This window comes from Notamacropus eugenii, chromosome 2 (assembly GCF_028372415.1).
Source record: "Notamacropus eugenii isolate mMacEug1 chromosome 2, mMacEug1.pri_v2, whole genome shotgun sequence".
Taxonomy (NCBI): Eukaryota; Metazoa; Chordata; class Mammalia; order Diprotodontia; family Macropodidae; genus Notamacropus; species Notamacropus eugenii.
In genome coordinates this window covers 58,866,336-58,881,408 of record NC_092873.1, presented here as the reverse complement: position 1 = coordinate 58,881,408, position 15,073 = coordinate 58,866,336, and the positions used below count along the sequence as shown (strand labels likewise).

Here is a 15,073-nt window from a genome sequence, read left to right as displayed (position 1 = left end):
ATTTTCCCCAAAGAAGGTTTGATGACATTTCTTACAATTTGGTTGGAAACTCCTGGCTAAGCCAGTGCTTTCTTGTGCCTGATCCTAGTTCTTGATGTAGGGGCTGAGGGGTCCCCAGGCTAGAGGTGATCCTGCAGAGCACCCAGCCCTGGATAAATGTGGAATTGAACATGTCCTTTGGGGTGTATTTGATAATGGAAATGTCTTCGGTAATGACACTCCACCCTCAAGAAAGAATGGCAAATTTGAAGTTCCAAATCCTCAACACAGCTTCTGTGTTACTATCTGAGCATTCTTATTTCTGGAAGCATTTGCTATTTGTGGCCTAGAATGAGATCCAAAGCAAATGTGTGCTGGGGTTTGGCACAATTACAGCAAGTCATTAACTTGGTGCTGAGCTGCTGTGCAGAGGACCAGCAGGCCCTGGCTTCTGGTGACCTCCTGACCTTAGATGACCCCGTTCCTGAGGTTCCTGACACGCCCCAGACTGTTCACATCATCAGCCCCCAGCCTCTGACCTGGTCTCTATGCTTCACGCCCCTGCCCCAGGGGGGTTTTCCTAACCTAAAGGTCTGAACACATCTTGCTTCACTTCTAAAATCTGCTGGGTTAAAGAATAAAAGGCAAACTCTGCAGCTTCACCCTTTAGGCCTTCCCCAGGCTAGTTTCTGATCTATTTCCCAGTTCTGGGCATTTGCCACATGCAGTATGTTTTCTGTTCTCATCTGCTTCCCAGAATCCTGAGCTTTTTGACCTGGCCTTCTCAGCCAGGCTCCCTTCTCCACTTCTGCCCATCTCTCCAGGGATGAGAGGTCTTTCCCTCATAAAATTATTTATGTGGATTTGTGGTCCCACCCCAGCCCCTGTAGAATTTAGAGTTAGGGTGTTTTGAACCCTTGTGTAACAATAGCTCCTACCTTCAACACTGAACAATGCCTAGCATGACTCCTAACACCAAGGGCCCATCATGTGTGAGTATGGAAGAATGCTATAGGATTCTTTGTGCCACCATTGACTAGAAGAGTCTCCCAAGAGTGGAAGGGGCCAGAGGAGTGACCCAGGATCCCATAGCCAAGAGCGTTAAGACCAGCATTTGAGCCTTTGACTCCCATGATGGCCATGGGGTTGGCTGTTCCCCGTGAGGGCTATGGCCTCATGGAACTCGTCCACTAAAGACCCCAGACCTTTGTCAGAACAACTAAGAGGCTTCTTGGTTCTTGGTAGCCATACTCTCTCTAGCCCACAGAAGACAGCAGAAGGAAAGGAAAAGCCCATAGGTTTTTCATCCTCTGTCCCTGCCCACCCTGAGAAGCCCTGTGAGTGGCAGCAGTGTCAAATGGCACCACCATTCAGTCATGGGGCACACGATGGAATCTCTGAATCACAAAGAAAACTATGTTCATGATGCAAGGAGTTGTAAAGTTTATTTTGGGAAGACTTACATTTTATAATGAGTTAATGAAACTTTTGGTGTTTAAAGCAGGAAAGTAGGTCAAAAAGCTCATCTACTTTACCTTGCCAGAGAATTCCTATATCTAAGATCAGATTGCTTGATCTAGTTCAAAGTAAACTTTATTCACTGGTAGCCACATGCAGATTCAAGATTCAGGATTTCAATGGTGTCTTTCAGAATGATGTCCCTGGGATGCTGGCTTACAGCCTCAAGCTCTGCATGTCTCTGATGCAGAATAAGCAGTTCCGTAATAGAGTGCTGAGGGTTCTGGTTAAAATTTACATGAATTTGGAGAAGCCCGACTTCATCAACGTTTGCCAGGTAATGATCTTCCCTATTCGCCGGTCCGGTCATATCTGCCAACAAATGGCCTTTGACCTTTAACAGTGCTTGTGATTAGACATCGCTAATTCCCGGATGATTGTTTATGGGCACACTGGCCATCAGAAAATGGAAACATCCCATCTGGTTCTGTAAGAGGGCTGTCTGCCCGCTTTGACTATAGCAATTGACTTTTTTGTGACCTTCATAAGCACTAGGCACATTTGCTTGTCTGCCATTATAGCTCATTGCACAGAGTTGCCTCCACATTCAAGAAAAGTGGGCTCTTCTCTTAGAACAGACAGTTAGGGGGTGCTCGGGTGGTCTGTCTAGGAATTTAAAGCTCAGTGGGTCCAGGTTTGCATATGAGGAGAATGGCATCTACGTTTGATGGCAGAGGGGGAGGTGGAGCATGGTAGCTGGGCCACCACAGAAAGCCTTGTTTGAGTAGAGTGACAGGTTGGTCATTTAGGTGGTGCTGGTGCCAGAGTGGGAGGTTAAAGATAACCGCAGGCTAGCAGCTGCCCCATAGGTGGAGTCAGGAAAGAAGGCTTTTTGGACACTCCCTATCTCTTTAAAGGCACAGCTTCCTTTTAACGGGTTCTTAAAAGACACTGTCTTGGAGGGCCCTTGGACACTGTCAGCTCTTGGGTTGCTTCATTGGGTATGAAGACAGAGGCAGAGTCAAGAGTTGACTCCTTCTCTGAAGCATCCAGTCCTAGAGTCCTCATGCCCTTGAGAGGCAGAGTGGCTTTGCTAAGGCTGTGAGCTAGGTTGGCTCCAAGGAACTTTCTGAGCCCCAGATCAGCTCTGTCAGCACTCCAGTGCACCAACACTGTTAGGTAGAAGAAGGACTGGATGTTTTCAGAAGCTCAAGGCCTCCCCCTGCCCCAGCTTCGGGGCCTTCAGGCAGGACCAAGGGCAAGACTTCCCCACAGAGTAGGCTTGGGGTACAGCTTTTGTTAGCCCATGCCTCCAGCTTGCTTTTATCATCTTATGTTTCTCGTTTCTTTTCTTTCTGCCATTTTAGTGCTTGATTTTCTTAGATGATCCTCAGGCTGTGAGTGATATCTTGGAGAAGCTGGTCAAAGAGGACAACCTCCTCATGGCCTATCAGATCTGCTTTGACCTGTACGAGAGCGCCAGCCAGCAGTTCCTGTCCTCTGTAATCCAGAACCTCCGAACCGTGGGCACACCCATTGCTTCTGTGCCCGGCTCAACCAACACAGGCACTGTGCCTGGAACTGAGAAGGAGAGGTGCGAATGGGTCTCTAGGCCTACTCTCTCTAATCAAGGGGTGCCAATTAGGTGCTGGAGGCCACTCTCTGCGCTGCTTTGTCTTACTGATGCGGCCATGGTGTGGTCCAGACCCTTTCTTGCCATGTCCCAGAGAAAGCATCACGGGGGCTGTGGATAGGATGGGCCAATAGGAGGCCTGAGCTGTGCTTCCAGAAGCCTGGTTCTGGCAGGCCAAACAGAACTTAGGGCTCATCCAGACTGAGTCACTGACTTGACAGATGAGTCCACTGAGGATTGGAGAGGCAGAGGGACGTAGCCAGGGTCACACAGTCAGAACTAAACCTCTCGCCAAGGTGGGGAGGCAGTCCTGGTGATGGTCAGCCACATGAAGAAAGGTTTCTGTAGCTAGTGGCTGCATTTCCCATTGTAAATCTCTGCATTTCTTTCCCAGGCTATTCTTATCTCTTCCTTTTCTTCCTGTTGCCATTGTTTAAATTTGTGAGGGCTATTACAATTTTTTGTTCAAAAGCCTTGGCTGACTCTGTGATTCTGGCTGGGCCAGCCAGCCTCTGACCTTTGGTCTCCTAATCCTTAGAGTGGGTGTAATAATAAGGGAGTTAAGTGTCTTATAAACTCTTAAAAAGTGAAGCTGAGCCTCCATTAGTTACTGTGACTTCATTGTATTCTCTTCCCTGTAGCCTTCAAGCACTTTTCTATCATAAGATTCCCAAACTTCCCACAATTTTATCATAGAGAATCCTGGAGCTCTCATCTGCTCTGCCCTAATGACTCAGTGTTGCTTCCCATCGTCCTCAGTGATCCAGGCAGTCGAGTCTGTTTCTTTAGGATTGTGTCACGGACACTCGGCAGTGTGACTTTCTGTCTTTCTTTCTTAGCTTTTTGCTTGTCTGATTCTCTGATGAATGACTTGTATTCTGTTCTTTATTTCAGTGAGAGTATGGAAACAGACGAGAAGACAGGCCACACGTTTGCTGCCAAGTCCCCAGAAGTCGTGAGTATTTTTTTCTGAGAAGATAAGCTGGATGCAAAGGTCATTATTTATAAAAATATCCACCATCCTCTGTGCCATGGGTAAATCTCTTAAGAGCTAGATAACTTGCCTATATGAAGGTTACTTTTTAAAAAATAAATATACAATACGATCCTGGACACACCAACAAGACTGAGGTCTGGGCCGTTGCAGAGAAGAGATTTGTTCATTATTCACAAGTTACATGGAGGAAATGATGACTTTCTGGGAGGGTGGTGAAACACTATGAAATGTTGCTGGGATTTGGGGGATGAGAGGGAGGGGGATTTTATTTTTTGGTGTAGGCTATTTCCTGATTAGCACCATTCAGGGTCCACTCTCCAGATTAGGTAAACCTTGGAAGCTGATGGAAGTGTCCACTTAACTTCTTGGTTTGGTCTTTGTCCTTCATTCCTAAAGAGGGTCCAAAGGACATCAGTATGTTAGAGTAGAGTCCAGTTACGCTGTGTCCAGCTGTGGCTGATCAGACCAATCTGAGCTCAGAAGGCTGTACCACAGGTTGGGCACAAATACTCCATGTGAATATTTGGGGTGGAGATGGCTCTAAATTTGCACATCTCATGTTTCTTTTGAGCTACTTAACCTTTAGAGGAGGTGGAGATGGGCAGGTAACCACGTGTAACTGCAGCAGCATGATGCTAAGTCTGAGAACTTCCAAGGTGCTTGGATCGATCTGGATAGCAGAAATGATGGTTATCCGGGATGACTAGTCCCAGCTGTGCCACAGTGAGTCAGAATCTGCAAGAGAAGAGTGATGAGCTGTTAAGGTAGCCCAAGTCAGAACACAGCTATTGGGCTGCCCAGGGAGACTAGTCTCCAGAGGCAGTCAGACAGTTTGGGAGCCGCCGAGTAGAGAGGTCCCATCTGAGGTAGGCTGAGCAGCCAGAGCTCTTTCAGCTTGGAGGCAAAGGTGCGCAGAGGGGCTTCACAGAAATGGGGCTCTTCGGTGCTTTTGGTCATCGGTTCACTCAGCTCTCCTTGGAGTGGGACACATTTTGGAGACTCAGAGATTGTTTAGAGATGGAATATCTTATTGGAAGGACAGATGTACCACCGTTTTCTCAGCCATTTCCTAGGTGTGGCACCTTCTTAGAGTCTAATTCTTGGTTTCGTTTTGTCCCTCCTTTTGATCCCTTTTGATCCCTTCTTCAGGATCAGGAAATTGGACCAGAGACTGGTCCCTCTCACTTGGCCTCTTCCAATCCCTGCTTATTCCCCTGTTAAGTTTGATATATTTCTACACAAAATTGTCTCTGTGTGTGTGTTTGTATGTTCAGGGAAGCCAGGTGGTGCAGTGGATAGAGTGCTGGGCCTAGAGTCAGGGAGACTCATCTTCCTGAGTGCAAATCCAGCCTCAGACACTTCCTAATAGTGTGACCCTGGGCAAGGTACTTCACCCTGTTTGCCTCAGTTTCCTCATCTATCAGAGGAGCTGGAGAAGGAAATGGCAAACTGCTCCAGTATCTCTGCCAAGAAAATCTCAAATGGGATTACCAAGAGTCGAACACAACAACTGAATCATCTGAACTACAGTGTGTGTGCACAGCCGCCTTTGTTTGTTTCACATAATGAGGTCCATTTGATCCTCAGGAACTCTTCCACTCCTTCTTTGTCTGTATGCTCTTCTCACACACCCCAGTTCTGAGAAACAGCCAAGTTCCCTGCCTCTTCCTCATTTCTGTGTAGAGTTGTCCTCTTTTTACCCTTTCTCTTTTCTCTCCTCTTCAGACCCTCAAAACAGAACCAGTCTGTCTCCCCACTCCTGACCCAACCCTGGGCCCTCTGTTGTTCTTATAAAATTCACTCCATGCACTTTGAAGATATTAGTTCTGAAAGGACATTGGAATCTTTTTTTCCTATTACAATGTTAGCACTGTATCATCAGGCCTCCCCTGCTAATTGCTCAAATGGTTCACCTTTCTAGGTTTTTCTGGATTCTTGTTTGTATTTAAAAATTCCTACTCAGCTTTGCTCTTTTCATCAGAAATGCTTGAAAGACTTTTATTTCCTTGGATATTCATTCCATCTCCACCCCTACCCTGATAAGATTAAATTTAGTTTTCCAGGATAATTGTGTCTTGGTTGTAAACCTATATCCTGCGTTGGAATATTGTATTTCAAATTCTCCTCTCATTTCAAGTAGAAGCTGCCTGGTCTCATGTGATCCAAACACATAAGCCCCTGAGTGTGTGTCCTGCTGGGAGTCTGGCAGCAGCCCCCTTTCGTCTTGCCTGTGATTGATTTTTTGGGTATTTCTGGGAATGGAAGGAGTCACGTAGCAGAATTGCTTATTGGATTTCTTGATCATTATTTGTTCTGGTATGAATTTCAAGTTTTTTCTGGAGTTAGGGGCACAGGAGCTGCACAGGAAGCCCTGTTGGCCAGACATGTGCTAGGAATATTTCTGTTCATATGGGTCTTTCCCCCCTGCTTCTGATGTCTTTGGGATGTCTCCCTTGTAGGTGTGTTACCAGGGGCAGAGATGTGCGTTGTTGCTGAGGAGGTGCAGGGTGAGCCATATGTCCTCTGAGGTTCAGCATGGTGGTTCTCCCCTGTGCTGGGGTCTTAGGAATGGTTTTCCATAAACGTACTGTGTAGACCTGGGCATGGAGGAAGGCACAGTCTTGATGATCATACATTTTCTTTCTGCAGAACCCAGAGCCCAAGGACCAGATATCAAAAATGATTAAAATTTTAAGTGGTGAAATGGCGATTGAATTACATCTTCAGTTTTTAATACGAAATAATAATACAGACCTCATGATTCTAAAAAATACAAAGGTAGGAAAAGTCATCTCATTGTCCTTGGAATCCATGTTCTTCTGTGTATGTCTGTCCTTGTTAAATATTGTGTATCGCTCCTGAGCTCAGAGATTACTGTGTAGCAAAGGAATGAATGAATATTAGACAAGTGGGAATGGGGGCGTCAGGGTTACCTTGTTCCTTTTTAAAAGCATTTCCTTTTTTATTACAAACTTAATCTGCAGCATGAAAATACGAAGTGCCATATCCAGAGAATGGCGTGAACATGGACCTTCTGTCGTAGAGCACTTTGCTCCTTTATCATCATCCCTAATAATGAATGTAGTAAAACTTCACTCATTTGAATAGATTGCAGTGGGAGGACAATTGGAATTCCTGAAAATTTAAAGAAACAAAATCTTACTGTTATTAAAAATCAGAATTGTCATGTTCTCCACATTGAATGTGGTTAAGTGCTTATTCTTGGAAAGTTAGAGGTGTAAGTATGATGTTGTTTCCCTATTTATCTTCTGATTTCAGAAACTGTTTTATTTTTATATCTGATTATCCATTGGCAGTTGTTTCTTAAGTTCACTTTAATTTTTGCTGTCTGCACTGTTTCACAGTAACCACATAAATAGTCAGCAGGGGAGCTCAGTATTTAAACAGTCGGTCTATAATTGGATGAACTGTTTTCATTTACAGAGTCTCTTAATTTAATTCGTTTTGGTTTTTTTTTTCATTTATCATCCTTTCTCAAAGCAGGCCACTCATTCCTAACCCAGCTTCTCAGCCACATACCCTGGGAGTGACATCCCTTTGGGTTCCTTCACAGTAATAATTGGTTGTTCATATTTGCTGGAGACTATTTTCTCTTCATTTGCAAGATGCACAAAAATACACACAAGGCTCATTTTTGGAGAGTTGATTCTTTTGCCTCTGAGGACTCCTGTGTATTTGTCCTGATTCATTCATCATGGTCAGAGTGTTTAAATATTTGGGCCCTTATAGGATGGCTCATTTCCCTTCTTTCACCTGGCACTGATTTGTGGTATCTAACATGTGGCCCTCACGTGCCTCCCTGATATCTCCTAAATACGTAATCGTTTATTTCTGGGTGACCCTTCATGGATTGCAGTCAGCCATCCTGGACAATAGGATATGCAGCTAATTAGCCTTGGCCAACTACTTTTTCACCTTCTGGGCTGTCTTCCAGGCTTAGGAGTTCTTTGCCTTCTTTGTATCATCCATCCTTGGGTGGGCCAGGGAAGCCTTGGGACCTTTTCTACAAACAATATTTTTAAACACATGAAATAAGATACAAAGAATTACTGAAGAAACCAGTAATGTTGTGTGCAGTTAGCTGAATATTTTAACAGTTTAAAAATATAATACACTTGCAAGAAGTACAGCCTCTGGCTTTAACTAAAGTTGAGGGACTTTGTTGTGAGTCAATATAGATTAACGTAGGACCAAAATTTTGTCTCCTGTTTGGGGCTTTGCGCATGTTTTTGATAATGGGGCAGCTATTTGGAAACGGAAGATTACCGCTTACCGTCACTAACTGTGCATCTTTCTCTGAGTTAGAGAGGGGTTTGCTGTCTGGACAGTCAGGGTACCTAAGACCCAGGCCCAGTTTTGTGGCACATCCATTTGAGCCTCGATTTTCCCACCTGTAAAATGGGCATGAAGATAAATGTACTGTCTCTTTACCTCATAGGGTTACGAGGAAAGTGCTTTGCATACCTTAAAAACACTTATAATTAAAGGACAATGATTTCACATTGTAATTAATGGACTGAACCCTGACATTAAAAGAACACGTTTTCTAAGCTAGCTACTCATTTGTCCAAAGAAATGTCTTTCCCCCTTATTACATGTGTCTCTTGTGTTTGTTAACTGCCCTGAGTAAAGCTCTGGCTTTGCTTTTCTAGGATGCGGTGCGAAACTCTGTCTGTCACACAGCCACAGTCATCGCCAACTCGTTCATGCACTGTGGGACAACGAGTGACCAGTTCCTTAGGTAAATATGTGTGCTGGGTTGATGTGAACATGACTGGGCTGTATTTATTTTTCTAAGTGAAAACAGAGGGAAAAAAAAAGGAGGCGAATAAAAGCTGCTTATTGTATGATGTTTGAAAACCCATTTGAATGACAGGCTTGTAAATTAGGAGACTCTTATGTCCTGGTGGGATTTGAATTTGTCTGTAGAGTAAGCATTTGGTGTTTTCTGTGTTATGAAAACATGACCCTTCAAGAAGCGTGAACTAAATTATTCCCATTCGAGGTCAGTACCTTGGCCTCCAGGGCCACGTGATGGGTGGTAAAGTAAATACATAATGGTAGACAGCAAGGAGACCTAATGACCAAGGGGAGCTCTGACAGCCTGCATTGTTGAGTGCCTATCCAGAGCACATGGTTGCAACTTGCAAAGTGGTAGATGGATCGTTGGCTTCCCATTGCAGTGGATAAAAATAGCAGGCCATGGAACAGGGCCTTGGCTTGTGATTATCTGGAAGAAACGTGCCCCTGGTCACACTGGGCTCACCCCAGGAGCCACTTTCTCCAGGCACTTTCAAGTCATTTCTCCTGGCCCTGAGCATAGCATGAATGGATCTCTCGAACTCTGTGTTTCAGCCAACGTTACTGACTTGTCTTTCTTTGCAGAGATAATTTGGAATGGCTTGCCAGAGCCACAAACTGGGCGAAGTTTACTGCTACTGCCAGTCTGGGCGTAATTCATAAGGTAACTGCAGGCGGGGGAATAGTTGCCAGCAGCTGTTCTTCAGGTTCAGTGCTTGAGAATGAGAGTGAAGCCTAATTTAGTTAGTTATCCACACAGTTTGTAACCCACTACTGGCTGGGAAAGGCCCCCCAGAGAAGACCTCTTGGTGCCACAGTTGTTGGCAGTGGCCTCTGATCCTTAGCAAATAGCTTCCCTTAATTCTTTCCACAGAGCCATCCATCAGAAAGTGTAGTCTGCCCAGGTAGAGATATTTTCATCTGGTTTGTGTTAAGTTCCCCAAACAAACATGCATTAAGTGCCTACTGTATGCGAGGCATCCAACCAGGGGCTCGGAAACAAAGACAAGAATTTGGAAATCCTCACCCTAAGAGAACTCCCATGCTATGTCCTTTCTCAACTTTGCACCATCCTTTGTCTTAGCTGGTAAATAGCCTGCCTCTTCTGCTCTTTCCATCTCCTGAGTGTGCACAAGATGCCCAGTGACACTGAAAGCTAAGCCACTCAATTTCATCTCCCAAAGGCAGTGTTAGGAGCAGCCCAGGTTTCATCGATCTCTGGTTGGCAGCCTCCACGTCTGGGAGCTTGACTGTTGTCTTGGGACAGATCCCAGACCAGGAATATTTCTCCCCTTGCCAGACTCTGTGGGATTGCAAGATTGCTTCCGAGTCCCCGAGCCACAGGGTGCATGTCCTCCAGCCAAACTCCCCAGAAGAGCAGGATTCTTCTCCTCCTTAGGGGACCTGTGTGCACATTGTGAGGAGGCATCGTGAATGCCCCTTTGGGGTGCAGCCAAAGGTTACCCAGCTTTGTGTATTAGGAGTGCATCCCTTGGGAGGCAGAGAGAGATTGTATCTAGTCGTAGGCATCCAGGAAGCTCCATTGTGGGGGTGATGGCCTTGAAGGAAAGGGAAGATTTCACTGGGCAGCAGCATGAGAGAGAACAGTGGTACTAGCTGCCATCTCTGTAGAGCTCTGAGCTTGACAAAGCCCTTTACAAATGCTTGCTCGTTTGGATATGTTAGGGGGAGGGTCGTTGATATTTTAGTTGGTGAAAGGGAGGCTTGTAAGATAACAGAACACAGAGCCTTGAATGTCAGACTAAGGCTGACATTAGGCAGTGAGCAAGGAACCATGCTTGAGAATGCAGTAGTCCATTAGGGACCTTGATCTGGGGCTCTTGCCAGGAGGAAGAATTGGAGGCCACTGCTACTGCTCTTGCTGCCTCTGACAGGATACCCTGCTCTGAGTGGGTGCTTAAAAAGACCAGGAAATTAACTGTCAGAGATGGCTGTTTGATGGCCATCTTACGACTTTTCCTCAGATTAGCCAGGAAGCAGGGGCCCTGAATTACAGTGTCTTGACTTCCTCTAAATATGAGTATTTACTGTTATTCTACCTCCCCACTTTTGAAGGGTCAAGAGAGGAAACATCCATTTGGAGAATGTTACCCGGTGTCAACAGGTGGAAATTCCTCCTCACATTCTGGGCCAGGAAAATCTTTATCTTAACGCTTAACTTCTATGTTAACTTCTATATCAGAATTGAGAACTATACAATTGATGATGATGCCTTAATAACCCTGAGGTGCTCAGCCCTGAGCTTCATCCTCTTGTCTGTATATCTCTTCTTCTTTTGAGAGGATTTTCAGCTTTTGCTTTTTTATTGTCATCACTGGATGCCAGTCCACCTCAAATCTTTTTTTTTGTTCCCAAGCACTGTATTGAAACTCTTTGGGCCTGAATGGGGGATAAGGTAACAGATAAAGCATCAGAGCAAAAAGGAAAATTCTCAGGAGATTTCCTTTCCTCAAGGAAATGGTGGCTCTTTCCTTCCCCCAAAGCTGGGTCCAGATGAGAAAATTGGCTTAATGTAAAGGTTTGAGGAAGTAGTAAAACAAAAACTATCTAACTAGTAAACAAAAACTATTTCATGTGGTGTTCTAGGCACCATCAGGACTTCATGAGTCTCCCTGAAAAAACTCCCATCTTTATTTGTAGAGAAAAGTGATGAAGAAGGAAATTTAGATTTTGATCTCCACTTTAGTGAAAAGACCTCATATTGGATCTCAGAGCATTTCATGTCCCTCTCATGCACTTTAAGTAGGCTTCATCTGTATTCTGTACATCTGAGTGAAAGGCACAGGACACAGCAGATGGCACAGCCAGCCTGGACGTGTGACCCTGGGCAAACAGACGACTCCCAGGAGACTAGAAGTTGCAGGGGAGGTGTTTACCCAGGAGTTCCCTGCACCAGTGAAGGCACAGGTCTTTCCTTCTTTCTTCCCCTCCAGAACCCCAAATCTAAGTATATATCTTAGCCCCCCTTTCAGGTTTTAATGTCTTCGAGGGAGAGGAGTGTGTCCTCTTTGTCTTTGTTTGCTTTTGACTGGAGTACAGTATGCTTACACATAGGGCATGGTGCTTAATAAGGCTTTGTTAAGTTAACGGAAGGGCCACCTTCTCTAGAAATAAATCATTCTGCCGGACAGTAATAGTAGGAACACAGTAAAATGAGATGGTTTTCTCCGTAACACTTTTGTTGTTTAATTTACAGGGTCATGAGAAGGAAGCGTTACAATTAATGGCAACCTATCTCCCCAAGGATACCTCTCCAGGCTCAGCCTATCAGGAAGGTGGAGGTCTCTACGCACTGGGTCTCATTCATGCCAATCATGGTGGAGACATCATTGATTATTTGCTTAACCAGCTCAAGAATGCCAGCAATGATGTGAGCACTTGAATGTCAAGGGAATAGCAACTGGCTTGTGAACTGGTCTTAGCATGTGGAATTTTTTAAGTGCACAGAAAAGGATAAATTCCTTACTCGTGTCATTGTAAAAAATGATCCTGGCTATCTTTGTCTCTCCTTCAAAAGTTCATTTCTCATTTCTTTAACCATCAAAACAAGGCATCAGGTAGTTTAAAAACGTGTGTGTGTGTGTGTGTGTGTGTGTGTGTGTGTGTGTATGGGTATACGTGCATGTACGTGCACATACATGCATATGTACATACACAGCAGTGGGCAGTGTAGTGCATTGGCTTGAGTGCTGACCTCAGCCAGGAGAACCTGAATTCAAGTCCAGCCTTTGCCACACACTGGCTCTGTGACCCCAGACAAGTCCCTTGATCTCACCCTAGTAGGTAGATACTGCTATTAGCACCTCTTCATATGTGAGGAAACTGCAGCAGGCAGTAGTAAAATGACTTGCCCAGGGTCAGACAGCTAAGAAGTGTCTGAAGTGGATTTGATCTCAGGGCTTCCCAGCTAAACACTCCATTTCTGGTGCCACCAAGTTACCCATATGCAGCTTTTAGCCACTTGGCCTGTGATTCCCTTTTGGTCAGAGGCTCTTCCCTCAGAACCATGTCAAGAAGGGAAGCTACCTGTACCAATTAGACCCCAATAGTCTAACTTCCTTCCAGCTGCTTGTCTGTCTGTCTGTCTTGCGGCATGGGCTATTTGTTTTTAATGGCAGTAATCTTCCCAAGGTTGGATGAGGAGGGCCCATTATGAATAGAGCCTGTTCTTTCCCTAGATTGTCCGGCATGGTGGCAGCTTGGGCCTCGGATTGGCTGCCATGGGTACTGCCCGCCAGGATGTCTACGATCTGCTGAAAACAAACCTGTACCAGGATGATGCCGTGACAGGTGACGTATTTCTCTCAAAGGTGGCAGAGCTGGGGATCTTAGGCAGGTACACAGCCCCTGGAATAGATTGGAAGGGGCCTTCAATCTTGAAACTTTTCTTCTTTGGATCACTGCATTTCATCATAATTGGTTTCCTGTGCAGTGTTGTAGGGCTCAGAGAAGGGTCCCCAGGCCTTCCCAGCCCACTGCTGCCTGGCTCTGCAGCGTGCACCCACACCCTGCTCGGAGGCCAGCAATTTCTTTTGCAGTCAAGGCCGTCATTTCATTGGCGTTAGGATCTCTGGGCAACCACCAGGTACTCACCAGTGCAAGACTGGCACCTTCTCAGCAGCGTGGCGCTGTCTGGTGCACTGCAGGTGATAATCTACACAATCACCATGTAGGAAGCAGGAATGGGGCCTGCGTTTTGCTATACAAACTCCTCCAGATTAAGAAATAACTGTCTTAATTTACTCCTCTTGTACAGAAATGTAACATCAAAGTGACCTTTAGATTGACTTTTCCCATTCTATTTGTATTGGAAGAGGAAGGGGATCCCCCTTCTCTGTCTAAAGTAGTTGAGGCCTGTGTGTTTACTGGCCAGCTGGGATGGGATGCGCCGGGACAGGACAAGATGGGATATTACTGTCAGGATGTCTCTTGGGACACTTTCTCTCATGTTTGGCCAAAAGGAGAGAATTTTGAAAATAGTTCAGTCCTCCCTACTCAGAAAACTGTAGGATTTGGAACTCCCCAAACCTTAGGGTCAGATTTAAAATGAAAAGATGAGCTTGCCAGACTTGAGCATCAACTACAGAGAGTGCTTTATTGGAGACAGATAGTTCAGTCCTTTTCTTTGTAGCAGAATGTTGGAAAACACAGTGCCAACCCCTAAAGGTGACGTTGCTGTTTCTTCCTGCTTTGTAGCGATACCTTTCATCTCCAGTCACCTGTGATGCTGTTTATTTGGCATAAAGAATACCCGCTCTTAAATGTCAGTTACTAACAGATTGCTTCTTGATGTCCAGGAGAAGCAGCTGGCCTTGCCCTGGGCTTGGTTATGTTGGGTTCTAAAAATGCCCAAGCTATTGAGGACATGGTTGGCTATGCCCAGGAAACCCAGCATGAGAAGATTTTACGGGGCCTTGCTGTTGGCATCGCTTTGGTAATGTACGGGAGGATGGAGGAAGCCGACGCCCTCATTGAGTCTCTGTGCCGGGATAAGGTGAGAGCATCGTTAAGTCAGTGTAGTCATGGCTCACAGGCTTTTCCTGCTTCACTGATTCCTCTTCCCTCCCACTCCCCAGCTTATTCTCCATTTACTGCTGCACTCATCTTCCCTCCAAATCAGTCCAAATCAAATGAGACTGGTTTTGTAAAGGTCTTAGTACACAGCATGGCATATAGTTGGTGCTTAATAACACACATTTGCTTGCATGACTCCTTTGTAAAAATCTAGGAATTGATTTGGATAGAGGGGAGAGAATCAGTGACTTCCAAATGTGTTGCCTCATGAAGGTTTTCTAGGGAGTCCACAAATTGGTCTAAGGGAGGAGGGGGGTGTACCTTTTGAAAAATAAAATTTTAATTTTACTGGTATTTTTTCCATCCTCTCTATTTCTTATTATGTTCCTTCTCCCCTTCCCAGAAATCCATCCTGTATATCAGAAAATAAAGTAGAGGCAAAAGCAGTTCAGCAAACCTAAGCAGCACACCCGTCAGCTCTGACTGTGACCCCACCCAGCTTCTGGCTGCTAGCTGGCTCTGTTCTCATCACATGACCTTTGGTGACGTTCATGTGGAGGACTGGATGAGCTCAGCTTTTAGGCGATTCACCAACAGCAGCCATTCTCTCTTGTTTTCATGTAAAAAGATTTTGCTGCTTCATTGACACC

General features: G+C 45.3%; 1 protein-coding gene across 1 annotated transcript in view; it reads left to right on the top strand.

Moving 5' to 3' along the window:
- Positions 1–15,073, top strand: part of PSMD1 (proteasome 26S subunit, non-ATPase 1) — a 116,147-nt gene that overhangs the window by 20,749 nt on the left and 80,325 nt on the right. Inside the window, exons 6-14 of the mRNA XM_072640498.1 lie at positions 1,631–1,774; positions 2,805–3,031; positions 3,965–4,025; positions 6,717–6,845; positions 8,741–8,829; positions 9,474–9,552; positions 12,106–12,279; positions 13,088–13,199; positions 14,207–14,403. Coding sequence (XP_072496599.1) covers positions 1,631–1,774; positions 2,805–3,031; positions 3,965–4,025; positions 6,717–6,845; positions 8,741–8,829; positions 9,474–9,552; positions 12,106–12,279; positions 13,088–13,199; positions 14,207–14,403 — 1,212 coding nt within the window. The remainder of the gene's footprint in view (positions 1–1,630; positions 1,775–2,804; positions 3,032–3,964; positions 4,026–6,716; positions 6,846–8,740; positions 8,830–9,473; positions 9,553–12,105; positions 12,280–13,087; positions 13,200–14,206; positions 14,404–15,073) is intronic.